Source organism: Molothrus aeneus, chromosome 3, assembly GCF_037042795.1.
Source record: "Molothrus aeneus isolate 106 chromosome 3, BPBGC_Maene_1.0, whole genome shotgun sequence".
NCBI classification, from domain to species: domain Eukaryota; kingdom Metazoa; phylum Chordata; class Aves; order Passeriformes; family Icteridae; genus Molothrus; species Molothrus aeneus.
This window is the reverse complement of record NC_089648.1, coordinates 62,450,677-62,467,649: the sequence shown is the minus strand read 5'-3', so window position 1 is coordinate 62,467,649 and position 16,973 is coordinate 62,450,677. Positions and strand designations below refer to the sequence as shown.

At 40.8% G+C, this 16,973-nt stretch overlaps 1 protein-coding gene across 8 annotated transcripts; it reads left to right on the top strand.

Moving 5' to 3' along the window:
* Positions 1-1,875: 1,875 nt before the first annotated feature.
* HSF2 (heat shock transcription factor 2) lies at positions 1,876-16,899 on the top strand. Of its 8 annotated transcripts, XM_066547069.1 has the most exons (14): positions 1,876-2,097; positions 5,315-5,423; positions 5,628-5,755; positions 7,155-7,279; positions 9,230-9,305; positions 10,459-10,520; positions 10,635-10,719; positions 11,545-11,714; positions 13,004-13,116; positions 13,207-13,282; positions 13,876-13,981; positions 14,866-14,925; positions 15,524-15,608; positions 15,964-16,899. In XM_066547069.1, exons 1-14 carry the CDS (start codon positions 1,936-1,938, stop codon positions 16,251-16,253), a joined length of 1,647 nt encoding a protein of 548 aa, XP_066403166.1. In that variant the 5' UTR covers positions 1,876-1,935; the 3' UTR covers positions 16,254-16,899. The 8 variants fall into 8 exon arrangements, with proteins under 8 accessions (XP_066403166.1, XP_066403163.1, XP_066403162.1 ...); XM_066547066.1 differs by having other exon boundaries at positions 13,004-13,282; positions 15,524-15,590; XM_066547065.1 differs by having other exon boundaries at positions 13,004-13,282.
* Positions 16,900-16,973: the final 74 nt, after the last annotated feature.

Below are 16,973 nucleotides of genomic sequence, written 5' to 3'. Positions count from 1 at the left end.
TGCAATGTTTTTCTGGCGAGGGGAGGGTGAGAACTGCATCATGGAAGATTTAAATAGCTTGACCTGTCTCAGAGCTGATAATTACCAGATTTCTGCAAGCTAGCTGGAGGAAAAATTTACTGCAGTGTGGAAAAAGATTACAGACTGCTTATGAAGATACTGGGAAGTCAACTAGCCCCAGATTAAAGACTAGTGAGTTTTAAAATGGCTGGATTGTAAGATAATGTGACCAAAAGCTTTATGAACAGGGACAAACAAGTACCTAGTGTTCAGACTTCATAAGACAGTAAAATAAAAACCTAATGGAAGCCTTACTTGAGTTGTACATTGCTAACATTTTATGTTAAGTATTAATAAATAACTTCCAGTTCTCAAGCCTTGAGGCTTCAGAAGAAAACTTTTTTCCTAAACTGAGGTTTAGAAAGAAAGTTTTAAAGACTTGCCTCAACTGTAAGACACTGGAAATCAAGTTACACAGCAGTCTTTTTCACCATGGTGATGTTCAATCTACTAGGGAAATGAAAAAAAATTAAGTGCGTGGTTCCACTTCTGTCTCAGCCAAAGACCTCAATATAGGGGTTTACCTTTTGAAATACTGTCCAACAATTCTGCAAATCAACTTCTCTTTTCAGATGGAAGTTGTAAACAAGAAATATAAGATGCAGAGCAATACTGAGTCCAGATTAAGTCACAACCATTTTCTTCTCTCTGCTTATCTAGCATTTGTATCTGGATAAATGGAATCTGGTGAGAGCTTGCTGCACATGCAGGTCAGGATGAAAAATTACTTGGAAAATTACTGTAAATTTGTGTTTAAATTCAAAAGGCATTAACTTTTCTCATTCCAAATACTGTCCCTGAAAAGCTGAGCCATAAAGTTAGCAACTGTGACTTCTTTCAGGAATGAGCTAGTGAATGTCAGTCAAAGGGTTTGTTACAGGCTGTGGAAGGCTGTTAATGATGACAAAACGGAAGCTGTGTGATACACAGCTTGAAACAGAAATATTGAACTTCATTTTCTTGCCACCTACCCTGCTAAAGGTTCTGTTATCTTCCCTTTGCCATTGTGCTTCGTTTTCTTTGTAAGCTGAAGCAGATAAAACTCACCGAGATTCTCTGAGAATTTTTTGAGAAATTTCCACAAAAATATTAGTAATACTACCAGTCAATGAAGGTTTGTTGTGAAAATACTAATTTTAGTTCAATAGAACAACTTCTTAAAAACTATCTACAGTTAATATGTGATTAAGTTTTGCAAAATACTTGGTAGTGTATAAAAAAAAAAAAAATTAGTGTATTTCACCATTCATTAGTCTGTTTTCCTTGAAGATACCCAGTTTCTTTTCTCAGTTTCAGCAGCTGATAAGTCTGAAGTCTAAACACAAGTTGCCTTGCAGAGGGGTCTGCTTAGGGCCTGCCTGAGATGCTTTTGGGGAGAGTTGGTTTGCACGTTCCTGTTGTGCATAGGCCTGTGTACTCATGTTTTAGAGCTGACTAGCTACTCTTCACCTTTCTCCCAGGCGGTTCGGAAACGCCAGGCTGGGATAAGGCCGTACAAGGCCCGCTTGGGGCACTCGCCCGCCGTTCCCCGGGAGCCGGACCGGGACCGCTGCCACTCACCGCCCGCCTCCTCAGCCGCCCGCCCCTCGCCACGCGCCGCTGCCCCGCCGGGAACGTGCGCCCGCGCGCCGCCGCCCCGCCCCCCCGCTGCGAGGCGCGCCGCTATTGGCCCCGTTCCCCCCGTGCCGGCGCTGTTGTGACACGTGAGGGCGGCACACGTGGGGACGTTATGTAAGGCGCAGGGGGAAGGGGCGGGGCCGGCACGCGCGCGAGCTGCGGGGCCGCCGCGCATGCGGGGTGGGGGCGAGGGGCGGGGCTAGGCCGGTCTGCTTGTGCTCCCTGCCGGACCGAGGCCCCGGAGGCTCCCGAGCGACAATGAAGCAGCAACAGCAGCAGCAGCCGCCGGCACCGCCGCCCCCGCAGCCTCCCCAGCAGCCGTCGCCTCCCTTCGCCAGCCCGGGGGTCCCGGCCTTCCTCAGCAAGCTGTGGGCCCTGCTGGGCGAGACCCCCAGCAACCAGCTCATCACCTGGAGCCAGGTCGGCCGCCCCACCCCCCCCCACCCGTCCGCGTGTGGCGGAGCCCCCGCCATCACCCTGCGCTTCGCTCCGCCGGGCATCGGGGCCTGCTGGGGCCTCGGTGTGCCCGTGGGGAGGACGGAAAATCAGGGCACGGCCACATGGCTTGGTTGAGCTCGGGCCGGGCTGAGCTGGCCTGAGCTGCTCGGCAGAGGCCGGCTCGCCTCAGCCCTCAGCCTCTCCCTTGTTTTTTAACTGTGGAGTAGGAGCTGCGGTGCCCGCCCTGGGGGCGCGTCCCCAGCACAGCTGCGGAGGGTGGGGGTGTCTGTCTGGCGGCTCTGACTGAGCAGGTTCGGGCGCCCGTGGGGGTGGGAAGGGGCCCGGGAGCCGGAGGATTTTGCCGTGCGGTTAAGGAGCCGGCGTGCGGGGAACGTGGATCTGCGAAATTTCCCACCGCGGGAACGGGGCTCGCCCTCTGTTAGCCGGGGCTGCGGCAGAGCTCCGGAGGATGGGAAGAGCGGCGTGCTCAGGCCCGGTGCTGTTTCCTGTGTGCTGCCCGCGGGGCCGGATCCCGCAGGGGCTCTGGGGGGCGGCCACGTGTGGTATGGCCGGGGGCTTCCCGGGCTCGGTGTCCACCTGCTGGGGTGGCGGGAAGGGGATGGGCCACGGGGGAAGTCGAATTGGGCGCCAGTTTTCTCACAGGGCAATGAAGGGCTGGCAAGTTGATCCTGTGAGCATCATTGACAGTTCTAAGCACATATTTTAATAGTAACTGCTTCATTTTTTCCCTATATGCTGTTTTCAATAAAATCTTGTTCTCAAATCGTATCAATATCTTCAAGTGGTATTGAGTTAAACTCAATAGAGAGCTTCTTATTTTAAATGATCTAGATATTACCGAAAATGATTTACCAATACCTTCAGCCAAGACTTCCCAAGGAGTGAAGCAGGAGGCCTCAGGAGATTATGGCAGCTTTTCTTTCTTTTTTTTTTTTTTTTCATTTTGTTTTGTTTTAGGATGGGATTTTTTTGTGATTTTTGGGGTTTCTTTTTTTTTTTGGAAGAAAGATACTAAAGGCTTTATGAAGATTGATATTGTCTACATTAAAAAATGCTGGTTTTGCTGCCTTATGCTTTTAATGGAGTATTTTCAAATCTATTTTAATGTTTATTTAAAGTAAATGTACCAATACATGTGTAGGTATCCTTGTGTTATTTTTTAAATTAAAAACAGTAAAAATAATTGAGATTCTGCAAAGCTGTTTTCTAGAGGGGAAGGTTCACCCATCACAGTTGATACTGTTAACAACCAGCAGTTCCTGTGTGAGGAGGTATTGGGATTGCTTGTGATATGGGTGAGGAGTACCGAATGAAGCACTTGGAATAATCGTATTTAGCTGTGTAGTGAAGCTTACAGGCTTAATGTCTGTGCAGCTTTGCTGTAAATGACTGTCAGGGCAACAAGAGCTTGTGGATGTGTTTCCCACATTTTTCATGTGCTAGGCCTGGACAATGTCAAGGTGCTGATAAAGTGAGGCATCACATGGAAGTTGTCTCTTGGTGTCACAGGTCACGGTAGTGCCACTTGGTTCAGCACCTTCAGTTTATGAATTTAACACACAGCATTGGCTAAAATAGTCTGTTCTTGCATTTCTTTTGCTTCCCCTTTTTCTTCCACTGATTGGTTCTCAGCAGGAGGTAGGTAGGCATTAGGGGAAGTTTTAATCTCCCTACCTTCCTCTCAGTGTTAAGGCCTAAGTCATCCAGTGGAGAGCCATTTGTAACATCCTGTTTCTGATGCTCCCTGCTGATTTGCTGGAACAAGCTGTTGGGGTTTAACCCCACTGGTAACTAAGTACAGCTCAGCCACTTGCTCACTTCCCCACCCCCTGGTAGAGAAAGTAAAACTCGTGGGTTGAGATAACCATTTAACACTGAAATAAAGTAAAGTATGTGATAACAGTAATACAACAGAAAGAAAACACAAGAGAAACAAATGCCCAATACAGTTGCTGACCACCTGCAGGCCAGTACCCAGCCCATCCGAGAACAGGAGTTGGCCCTCCTGCTGGATAACTCCCCAGTTTATATATTGGGCATGATGTTCTCTGGTATGGAATATCCCTTTGCCTAGTTTGGGTCAGCTGCCCTGGCCATGCACCCTCCCAGCTTCATGTGTGCCTGCTTGCTGGCAGTGCTTGGGAAGCTGAAAAGACCTTGACTTAGGGTAAGCGCTACTCAGCAACAACTAAAACTTCACCGTACTATCAACATTATTCTCTCACTGAATCCAAAACTCAGCACTCTACCAGCTACTAAGAAAAAAATTAATTCTATCCTAGCTGAAACAAGGACAAGGACCTTCATATGGTCTTACATCTGGTTCTTTAAGCTTCTTGGGATCACAGAGCTGCTGGCATTTGAGGATAATAGAAGTGACTCACTAAACTAAAAAGGCCTCTTAAGAAGATGCAGGAAAAGTGTTGACATTTGTTAAAGATAAGACTTTTTATTAACTACAGAGTGAGAGTATTGTGGATGTGTAGACAAAACCTAGACCATTTTGAAGTAGGTAATTTGCATTCTGCCATTTACTTGTCCTGTAGTTTAAATGGAGTGCAGTCATTGAAGAACAAAGATCTGATCCTTCTATTTTAGTTAAAGCCTGTGGATTAAATAAAAGATCAGTCTTCCCTCACAACTGGCATTCCAGAAGGGGAATCTTGCTTTAGGTGACTACCTTTTTGGTAACTCCATAACCCAGTGGACACCCTCACCTCTTTGACAGCTTCATCTGCTCTACAGATCCTATCAAACCAATCATGGTTTTACACTGAAAAGCAGATGGGACTGTCAGCTGGTTGTTGGTATTTTTTCCTTGCTCAGGTTCTTTGTTAAGATTCCTTACCAGGGCTTCAAAACTGCATTCAAAATTGAGAGTATTGTCCTGTAGTGAAACTGTGATCATTGCTGGTAAACGATTATTTCATATCTTCAAGCAGTGTGTAACAGTAGAGATGTTTGCCTTCAGATACAGGTAATGATGTAAATTGATAGTACTCAGTTGCTTTGCAACTGCAAGGTTTGTACCCTTTTTGTTTTGGAAAATTGTAGGCAAGCAGATCAGTAATGTACTGCGTGCACAAAGGAAACATTCCAATCTGGTGATTAATTCTAAAAGCCCAGTGTGTTTTCTGCTATGGTTTTTAAGTGGCTTAATGTGTCTCTCTCATTTTAGAATGGAAAGAGTTTCTTGGTGTTGGATGAACAGAGATTTGCAAAAGAGATTCTTCCCAAGTACTTCAAGCATAACAACATGGCAAGCTTTGTCAGACAGTTAAACATGTGTAAGTTCCTGGATTTTTGCATTCTAGCACAGTTCTAAATCCTGTACACAAAAGTTAAATTATCATTTCCTTTGAGCAGGTGCTTTATGTTCTCTACAACTAGGATACTGCTTATTCTCAAAATTGATAACAAGATAGTGGGGACAGCATATTTTGAATTTCTTAATGTGGGTTTTGAGATTTTTCTTTTGTTTTTTTTTAAAGATGGCTTCCGTAAAGTTGTCCATGTTGATTCTGGAATTGTCAAACTGGAGCGAGACGGTCCAGTAGAGTTTCGGCATGCATATTTTAGGCAGGGCCGGGAGGACTTGCTGGAACACATTAAAAGGAAGGTTAGTGAAAATCCAGTGTGTGGAAAACCTGTACTGTTCAGTATTGATAAATAGCCAAGTTCATGTCAAATTTTAATGCAGGATTGTGAGTGCAAATAAGTTCAGACTTTATGGAAACAAACTTCCCTGCTTTCATTTATATCTTGAGCTTGTAAAGATATTTTGGGGGATTTGACAAGGCTCTTTTTATCTACTTTGCTGTCATTGTAGTAAAGTTTTAACAGGTGGCAAAAAAGTGTGAGTTATGTAATATGACAATTTGCAAATGAGTATTAGAAGTGCAGAGCGTACTTTGACTTTACCATCATCAATGTAAGAAACTACTTGTTTATGTAGCTTGTTTCAGAATAAAGCTACTGTAAGCATTAGACTTGTACACCCAAGAGAATGGGGCAAACATATAAACACATTCATTATGCTTCTGAAATGTGCTCTGCTGTTACTGAGTCAAGTGCCTATAGATAGCAAATAGAAATATGGCAAATGAAACTGGATGTCATGGTTAACTCCAGACAACAGCTCAGCCCCACACAGCTACTTGCTCACTACCCCCATGTCAGGATGTGGAAGTGAATTGGGAGAGTAAAAGTGAGAAGACTCATGGGTGGAGATGAAGGCAGTTTAATAAATAAAGCAAAAACTACACACACACAAGCAAAGCCAAACTGGGAATTCATTTACTACTCCCCATGGGCAGGCAGGTGTTCAGCCATCCCCAGGAAAGCAGGGCCCCATCGCATGTAATGGTGACTTGGGAAGACAAATGCCATCATTCTGAACATCCCTTCCACTTCCTTCTTCTTTTCCTCAGTTTTAGGTGCTAAGCATGACACCATATGGTAGGGAATGCTCCTTTGGTGAGGTGGGGATAACTCTCCCAGCTGTGTGTGTGCCCTCTCAATTTTTTGTGCAGCCCCAGCCAACTGGCTGGTGGAGTGAGGTGAGAAGCAGAAGAGCCCTTGACTCCATGTATAAGCATAGCTCAGCAGTAACAAAAACATCTCTGTATTGCCAGCACTGCAGCACAACTGCACAAGTCCAAAACAGAGCCCCGTGTTTGCTGCTATGAAGAAAATTACCCCATGCCAGCCAAAACCAGCACAGGGTGATTGATGTACTGGTTATCACCAGGTTATTGTGATGCAGTTATGATGAAGTAGAGCACTTGGGAAAATGCCTGAAGAGTCAGGAGTGTACACAAATATTTGTAACAACTAAAGCTAATGTGGTAACAGCTGTGTTTCTGGTTTGGGGTTTTTTTTTTGGATGCTTGGTTTATTATTAAATTAAGTGTATATTTTGTTAACATTAGTAAGAAAATATACTTCATCACCAAAAGAGAATAATAATTTAGCATGAGTTAAGGGAAGTGTTGTTTCTGGATTCTAATCTTTTAAAGGTTTCTTCTTCGAGACCTGAAGAAAACAAGATCCGTCAGGAAGATCTCTCTAAAATAATATGCAGTGCTCAAAAGGTGCAAATTAAGCAAACGACTATTGAATCTCAGTTGTCTCTTTTGAAGAGGTAAGTTGCTTCATCAGTATCTGATCCTTGATGCTGAGTAATTGTGATACTAGATATTGGACGAAGACATATTTCTAGGTGTCTCTTGATTTCTGGTTGCCTCATTTCAGTTATTGCTTTAGGAACATAAACTTCCATAGAAAAATTGCTTTAAAATTGAACTTTTTGATATTATTAAAAGTTACAGGCAATGTTGGTGTTTGCAGACCTGTCAAGTAGTAGGCAATTAGATAACACCTTTAATAATAGTTCCATATAGATGCTGAATCTGAATATTTAAATCAGTTCTTAGTATAAAGTATGCGGTTTTTGTCTTCAAGTTTGAAATGGCTACTGTATTTGTTTTGAGGCAGAGTTTGGTTTGTGCAGCTTGCATATAATACTTTTGTAGGACAATTGATGTCTATGCTCATTGTTTTTATTTTCCTGTTGTTTTTGTCCTTATGCCTCACTGTTAAAAATTGTGGAAGTGTTAATACCCATGAAAAAGTGTTTAGAAAATCTAATTTGGAAATTCATTAGTTAGCTTATTGACAAAGAAACAGAATTGAAAATCCAAATGTAAATAGAGTTCTTGTAGAATTTCATTACTGCCTGCTTAGAAATTATGATTTATTCTCAACAGTGAGATATGTGTCACAAATTACTTAATCCTTTAGAATATGTAGATACAGACTAGATACATAAGCATGAGGTCATGCACTGTAAGTCTCATCATCTCAGTAGAAACTCAGAGTAGTTTCTATTTCTTCTTCTAGAAGATGGTTTCATGACGGTGTACCTCTGTGGCAGAGATCACCAATTAGTTCAGGTTTTAAGAAGTAAATTCTCTCATTTCTAGACTTCAGTTCTAGTGACTTGAGTGGTAGAATATTTAGCAGCAAACTTCTTTTGCTTAGGGCATAGTCTTTGTTAGAATCTGGCCAGTCTAGAGTAAAAATTATATTTGCCCTTTTGAAATCCTGGATGAATTTGGGTTGAAAGGAACCTCAGAAAGCCATCAGGTCCAAACTGCTGCCCAGAGCTGGGCTGGCTTTGACCGAAATGACAGCCAGCTGCTAATTAACTGACAGTTAGTAGAGATGAGAACATAGGGGTTGATCTTTGACATCCATATTGTCATCTCATCAGTTTAAAGTGAATGAAGTAGAAACTGGAGCTAAATCAGAAGACCTGGTCCTACAAAACATGTTGAGAAAGCTAGTGAAAAAGCTGAGAAAGTTCAGAGTCCCTCACTTCTGCTGTTAATTTTGTGATGGAACTGTACTCTTAAATTGTATGTTGGACATATGAGCACTTTGAGGAGGGAGTAGTACCCTTCATCACACTGCATATGAGCTGCTGTTTCTGAAAACTTAGTTTAAGGTTTCCTAAAACCCCATATACCAGTGCAGTTTGCTTCTTTGTGTTGAAAATTAAACTACAAAAGAGAGGAGGGTGGTATGTCGTCTACCCATATTCACTGAAGCTTTTGGTACTCATTATCTACCTCTTAACACTGTGGAAGCAAAAAGGACAGTTTTTACACTGTCTCAGTAATTGGAGTCCTGTGAGTACTGGAAGAACCAAGGTTTCTCAAAGCAGTGGTTTGTGAAAACTGCTACCTCTGACATGCTCCTGTTATTTTGATCACCTAACATGCCTGTTTACTGCAGCTAATGGAGGTAACTGTTAAATGCTGATGGTTAATATTTAAATGCTGAATGTATGGGCAATGATTATTGCCAAATTTGGGAATTTTGGGGTTTTTTTTCCTTTAAAGCAGAATTTGTTGTGTTTGGGTCTTTGTTTCACAGTTACTTTCCAAGGCTGCTTGGTGCCTGTGTGACACTCCCACTCCAACCCCCAATCTAGAAACACATTTGAAAGTGTTTTAATGAAGCCAACTGATCTTTAACAATAATTAAATACTAGTTTTAGTGTGACTTTTAAATCATCATTTTTAAACAGAGAGAATGAATCCCTTTGGAGGGAAGTGTCAGAACTGAGAACAAAACACTTGCAACAGCAGCAAGTTATTCGAAAGGTAAGGCTTCATTCAAGTGTTGTGTGTGCTTGAGTGAGTGCTTCTGAAGCAGGAATGCTTTGCCATGTTATCTGGCTTTGCCCTCACTCAGCTTTTTATAATGTCAGATCTCTCTTTAATAGAAAAAACAGCAGGGTGGGATCTGATGAACAAACCCTACTAATAAAAACATTCAGGGTATTTTATTGCATAAACAGAAAATAAGGCCAAAGTCTTGTGAACATTTTCAAAGAAAGAGGCTCAAGAACATCCTACATCTGTTATTACATTAACCTTAATATGGTCCATCCATTTTTTTATTACTTTGGGAATCAGATGTCTAATTCTCTGTCAGCTGCTTGGGAGTAACTTGCTCACTGCAAGAATTTCAAGATTTTGTATTGGAAGTTCACTACTGCCCCACTTAACTGACCTGTTGACTGTATATTCCTAGTTACCAGAGGAATAAATAATTGAATGGAACCTATTGATAATATGTTAACTTAGATTATTTAACAGTTAGATTTATGATCAGCTAAAACTGATATAAATGTGTAGAGCTTATAGATCTATTTTTTTAACATATCACGGCATCACTGCAAGTAGCCTTGTAGCAGAGACTTAGTGACTTTTTTCCCAGTTTCTTCAAGCCAGATACATACTTTAAAGCCTTAGATTTAAAGCATAAGAGAAGGAAGGCTAACATTCAGAAGGAATGACAGCTGATGAATACTGTTAATTGTACATGTAATTTTTTTTTCTGAATCTGTCAAAAACATCTTTCACCAGAACCAGTATTTACAGATTCAGGTCATGTATATGGTCCACATCCCTATATGCCTTTTGTCATTGCTAATTAGAATTCTTTTAATCATTTGAGTTGCTGCATGTCTTTCTGTGTCTTGTATGATGTTGTATAAAAGCTGGCTGTTATCACCTGCTATGTGAAAAGTCTTTAACAATTGAGTAACTATTTAGGGATTATCAGCACTGGTTTATACCTTGATTTTTAGGTTTTCTGAACAGCTTTGTATAAAAGTTATTATGCAAACAAAGTGTTTTGCTGTTTATGTATAGGTTTTATTACTGGTGTCTTTTGCTATAAGATGCCTTGGTACTTATGACAAACGGTTACAAAGTAAAGCAACCAACAGTAGTGTTCTCTCCCTTACAGATTGTACAATTCATTGTTACCTTGGTGCAGAACAACCAACTAGTGAGCCTAAAACGTAAAAGGTAAATATGGTCTTGGACACTTTCTGTCCACTTGATAAACTGACAAGCCTTGTTGACTAATTACCAAAGAGGTGGGTTTGAAATGGTCGTCTTACTTTGCTCTTTCTGATGTAGGCCTCTACTTCTGAACACTAATGGACCTACAAAGTCGAATGTATTTCAGAAAATTGTGAAAGAACCAGCTGACAGTAGCCACCATGTAAGTTTTCTATTATGGGTACTCTCTGTTTGGATGGAATGCAGGTGGGCACATGGATCAAATTCATTGTCATATGGAGACTATAACACAGCTGTGTACTGAGAGCTGTCACCTTGTACAGGTGATAGGCCTTGTTGTTTACTTTCAGAATCTGAAGGGGTTGATAATCACCATTCACTTTCCAACATAAGCATGTATAAACCAGTTATCTCTGTATTAAATACATGATGGTGCTGAAAGCAGTTTGCTTTTAAGAGTGGTGCTATTAGAAATAGCACGTATAATGTTGCATTGTTATCTAGGGAATGTGGCATCCCTGGCCCCATACAGGGACAAGGGCCCAGTGTGCTGCTCTGCAAGGCAGTATCCAGCCCAGCAAAATCATGTCATGTTCCTGTTACATTTGAATGAGTCACACCACTGAAAGTTGTTTTCAGCTGTCCAAATAGTAATTGGTGAGGAAATTGTTAAAACAAGTTCTGTAGGGTGGCACTAGAATTAGCTTTATAACAAAGTACTGTTTAAACAGCAGTCACTGTTTTAATATTTTTAGTTCTAATATCTGACACTGCTAGTATAATTTTATTTCTACTCCTGTAGTATTTACCAATTCTTTTTCCTGTAGCTGTTATTCTCCAGCATGTTTATTTACTTGTATAGCTTTTTCTATTAAACATAGATCTATACAAACAGCTTGTAATCTCCAAGGTGTAGAAAAGCTCTTAGACTTCATTAGATGTGAAGCATTTTAATATACAGTGATAACTGTCAAAATGCTGAAGCTCATTGTTCCTCTGCCCTGACTATTTTAAAAATAATTCTCAGGTACCTCTCAACAGAAATGAGGGCTTAAAACAAAGGGAACAGATTTCAGATGACATTGTGATTTATGATGTCACTGAGGATGTGGGTGAGGAAGAACATCCCATGGCTGATGAAGAAAATCTTCCTGTTACACCAGAAACAAGTGAAGATACCACTTCAGATTCTTCCAAGTAAGAAGTCTCAACATGTTTGTGTTGATAAATGACTTTCAGTGTTGTATAACATGCACTAATTCAGATGTCTTAGATTTTTTTTTAGTGAAGTGGTTAGAATTATTCAGCACTCCTGCACATACAGAAACTTCATCTGTGAATTCACACTAGCTTTTGACTTATTGACCTCTGGATTTGTTCTAAAATAGTTAATTGGCTGTTGGAGTTTTAATATCAGGAGGATAGAAACTGGTGAAAGCAATCTGTATTATTGCATAATTGTTAAATATACTAAAGCCAGAGTAAGAGAAGTCTTCTTTACTTTTTGGTTGTGTATACAGATAGGAATGACTTCCCTTGTTTTTCCAGGTTTTTGTGGAGAAAAATTTACATGTGGTGTATGTCAGGTTTTGGTGTGGTCCTTGCATTAAGCCAGTTAATTTCAGGGTTCTGGGTTTTTTACAGTCCAGTTGTTTTTTGTAATTGTGTTCCTTCCTGTCTGTACTCCAGTGCTACAGAAGTTCTCCTTCTTTCAGCCACAAGCAAATTGAAACTCTGTTCAAGGATTTAGATGCAACTCTCTTCTTGAGTAGCATTGGACTGATAGGGCCTGTATTATGCCTCAAGGAAAAAACCCTAATATTTGTAGCTTATACTTGAATTGGCACTATTGTTCTTGCTCAGCTGACGCCTGAGAATGCATTCTCTGATAGAAAAGCTTCATGAAAAAAGGCTGTGATAGAGAGGCAGCATAACTAACAGCTTCTTAAGGGTTAAGAACCAGAATAGGCATGAAAGCAAATCATTTGAGGCTCGCTCTTGGTTTTCAGGTTTTGTTCCTGGTATGCATAATAAGGTTAACTACAAACCTGTTGACTGGGATGCTTTGTTGTGGGTGCTCCAGAGTTGATGCTGTTCAACAGGAAATAGGCAAAATATATACTGTCTTGTCTGTCTTGGTGGCCTTGTATGATTTGGTACATACTTCACATTTATATGCAAGCTTATAGTGGTTCTAATGACAAAAGTGTCAGTGTTCCTATAGCTCTTTAGCAGTTGGTTACTGTAGTGTGGCACAAGAGTGTCTGCTAACTGAGCTGCATTAATTGTATTGATCATTACAGAACTGTATCAATGGAAGACAGATATTTCATCTATTTCATCTATCTTGTGTTTAGTATTAAAAAGCAGTAGAAAAATTTATTTCCGGATAGTAGCTTGACTAAAGTGAGAGGTAACTAAACCTGTGGAATAATACCCATTTAAATGTGTATGAAATGCTGTAATTAATTTATCTCACATTACAGCTGTAGCTGTAGCTACCATTCTCCTGATATTGTAATTGTGGAAGATGATAATGAAGATGAATATGCCCCTGTAATTCAAGGGGATAAAAACACTGAATCAGTTGCTGTCCCAGGTAATGATCCAGCCAGCCATGTCAGTGACAGCACAAGCCCACTCATGTCAAGTGCTGTACAGCTGAATAACCAGTCAACTTTAACTGCAGAAGACCCAGTCTCTGTGATGGATTCCATACTCAATGAAAATGGAGTAATTTCACAGAATATAAATCTTCTTGGAAAGTAAGTAGTCTGGTCTTTTGTTTTTTTCTAGTATTAGAACTGATTATTTGACTGAAGTAAAAAGAACTGAAAAGCAGTTTCTACTGAGAACTTTAGACTTACAGGCTACTGATATTCCAGCCAGTTTCTGAAGATTCTTCTATTTTAAGTATTTTAAGATGCGACCTCTGATTTTAATTGTTAAGTGAGTGAGTTGAGATGTTTAATCTGGCAGTGTAATGTTGTGGAGATTGTTGAAATCATCAGGATTTATTTTTGTCATTCCTGCAGGTGGATTAGACCCATTAGGGCTATGCAACAATTGCATCTCTGCTAATGTCATGTAATATGTTGACATCTCTGCTAATATGTCATGTTATGTTGACATGATTTCTGTGATACCTATTCCAGAGCACCTGTCTGCTGACTTGGGTTCTCTTCTAAAGAGGCTAAAAGTCTTCATTTTTCCAGAGGTCATTTCTTGTGAAAGACTTAGTTCATTCTAGGTCTGGTAAAGATTTTTAGATGCATGTAGTACATCTGTGTAAAGCTTACTTAAGGATTTCTCTTACTTTATTAAGGGATACAGCAATAAAATACTGTTTGCTTTCTAGAGTTGAACTTCTGGATTATCTGGACAGTATCGACTGCAGTTTAGAGGACTTCCAGGCTATGTTGTCAGGACGACAGTTCAGCATAGATCCAGATCTCCTGGTTGATGTAATTTTGACTTAAAATTAAGTATTTTCATAATAGGCTATAGGAAACATTTGTGTGTATTGTTACTGTTTAATATGGATTTAAATCACAAATGATCTTTTTTTCCTTCCCTTTACAAAGCAAAGTTATAAATTTTTATGAGTTTCTGGAGCACTGGTATAAGTCTTAAAGCTACACCACTGCTCAAGTGAATGCTTAAGTTTCTTACTGAACAGTGGCTTTCTTAATGAAATAATGCTGATATTTGTTGTGATGTGAACTTGGATGTCAAGTCAATTAATTAATACTCTTGCTCGGAAATAACCCAGCACATTATCTTTGGTCTTCTCAATGAACTGGGGTTAAAAAGAACCTTCCTCCCTGTTGCAAGACCACGTTGCTGGCTGGTAGCAGGGTGTTGTCTGCCATGACTCACATGTCCCCTCTGAAGTGCTGCTCCCTGTCCATTTGTTCCTTAAGCCTAACCTGAGCCCCAGTGCATGAGGTTACTGGGTCCTGGTGACATGTGGCTGCTGAACCTGCTGGAGTGCTCTTGGCCCCTCTCCCACTTCACTGAGATCCCTCTTAAAAGCACCTCTGCTCTCCATTTACTGATGGCTCCTTCCAGCTTGGTGTCACTTGCAATTTCATCCATCTTGCAGACAGAATTATCCATGCAGCAGTGTCAGTAGAAATTGGTGTTTTAAGACTGCAGCAAACCATGTTAGATGCCATACAGTTGTTTCTTTTGTGATCAGGGTTCATGGAATTCCACATAGTCTTCAGTCCTCATAGAGGGTGGACTAAGTACAGGGGTTTTTCTCACACATACAGAAGCAATGGTCTTGTATTTTTAATAGCAACACTGAGATACCTAAAACTTGGATGTCTTTTGTCTTATTCAGCTTTTTACAAGTTCTGTGCAGATGAATCCCACAGATCATGATCATATCACTAATACCAAAGTAAGTCTTAAATCCATTGCTCAACATATGCACTAGTGAGAGATGCAAAATTCACTCATCTTTTGCTGTTCTCTTTACTGGAATCATGGCACTTTGTGCTCTGGCTTTTAAGACTTGCATGAGAATAGGAAGACTGCAGCTGAGTTCATCCTGTTGGGCTTTAAACAGCAAAGTAAAAAGCACCTGAATTAATTAGCAGTGCCCTTTAAAACTTGCATTACCTGTACATTATACCAGTCTCTTGACTTTTGTATCTCCGAGATTTTTTTATTTGCAAACATGGTATGCACTTCTATCAGAATGGTTTCATCTGTATTTCTGGTGGGAAGAGAAACCAGTAATAAGCAGTGAAGCAAAGATGTAGCGCTTTGAATTTGTCCAGTTCATTTAAAGCATTAGTTTTGGTTCTTGCTTTGTGTAGCCTGTGTTTCCATTTCATGTTTTTTCAGCCAAGGTATGTTAGTGTGGGTAATACTGATTATGCCACTGCATCTTATTACAAATAAAGAAATAATATTTGTCATAGTCGTTCAGCTGTTCTCCAGTGGCATTGGAACAAGTTGAAAAGTGTATTTTAAAAGTTTGCTTTTGTTCCCAGGTGGAGACAAAGGGAAAAGAAGCTAACAAGAATAATGCTGGTCCAGCAGCTTCACAGGAAACGCAAGGTACTAAGCCCAGATCAGGTTAGTTGTAGTCATCTATTGGAACATTTCCACAGTTGAACATTACTCTAAAAGCCATCTCAGTTATTTGCTCCTTATCTGATTTTATGTTATGCTGATAAATAACCAAAACACAATACTTAGTATATTTGCTTTTTAGATTTTTGTCTCTGCACTAGATGCAGAGAAACTGATGTTTTGCAGGTGAATCTGCACTAATAATGTTATGCATGAACGTAACAATTCTTTCAAAACACAAACACCTATCTTTTTTTATAATTATTCTTTAAAAAAATACTGTGGGTTGGATTTTTTTTTCCTTCTGCATGTAGAAAGGCACATGAATTGATATTCTGGGAATTTTTTTTCCCCACAGATAAGCAGCTGATACACTACACTGCTTTTCCACTCCTTGCATTCCTCGATGGGAACCCAGGCTCTGCTGTTGAGAGTGGGGGCTTCACAGCTGAAACTCTTTCCACTGTTGAAAAATCCCTGGAAGGGGATGAGCTCCTGGAGAGCAGCCTGGATCCGCAGCCCACCCAGAGCAAACTGGTGCGTCTGGAGCCACTGACGGAGGCAGAGGCGAGCGAGGCCACGCTGTTCTACCTGTGCGAACTTGCCCCAGCACCCATGGACACAGATATGTCCTTCTTGGATAACTGATGTGAGGGAGGCTCTGTATATAGTCATGAAGATGAACTATTTATTTAGAATATTGTTTGGTATGAGAGTTTTTTGTACATCACTGTTTTATGTAACCAGATATGTGGAATCTGAAGTACCTTTCCTGTCTTATACAAGCAGTTGTTTAGCTATGGAGTTAGACAAGCCACCAGGCACAGCTGGCACTGCTGAGCCCGGCTCCTGCTGCACTGCTGTGAACACTTGGTGTTGCCCACATTGCGCGTACTGCAAGTAACCAACACTTGTCAATAGTGAGCTTTGGTTTATGGTTTCTTATACTTGTCTTACATATGATGACATAAACTAGTAGTGTATGGTTAGGGAACACTGAGTTTTTCTGTATTTTGGGGTTTTCATTTTTTACATTTTGTTTAACACACATGAGGCTTTTTTGGGGTGGGGGGACCAGGACCTGATGTAGGCTTTTTTTTTCCCTGCTTCAACTGGGAACAAAGTGCCTGTACCTTGCTAAATCTTGGTTCTGCCTTACTTTCACTTCAGTGGAAGTGCTCACATATAGCACAAACTGGGGAAAAGTTGTTGACAGCTGCCAGGCCCCATGACTGCATGAGTACTTTTAACTTGGACCATCTATGCTGACAAAATAAATGTTACTTAAGTGTGATACTTGTCAAAAGTTTGTCTCTTATTCTGTGTGCCAGGTGGTTGTGGATTTAACAGTACCTTGTTTTCCTATCA

Bases quoted from the DNA above. Each gene is read 5' to 3' on its own strand.
- HSF2 (XM_066547065.1), top strand. From the start codon at position 1,936: ATGAAGCAGCAACAGCAGCAGCAGCCGCCGGCACCGCCGCCCCCGCAG. The intron at 10,521-10,634 runs GTAAATATGGTC...TTTCTGATGTAG, and splicing joins GTGAGCCTAAAACGTAAAAG to GCCTCTACTTCTGAACACTA. The intron at 15,609-15,963 runs GTTAGTTGTAGT...TTTTCCCCACAG, and splicing joins AGGTACTAAGCCCAGATCAG to ATAAGCAGCTGATACACTAC.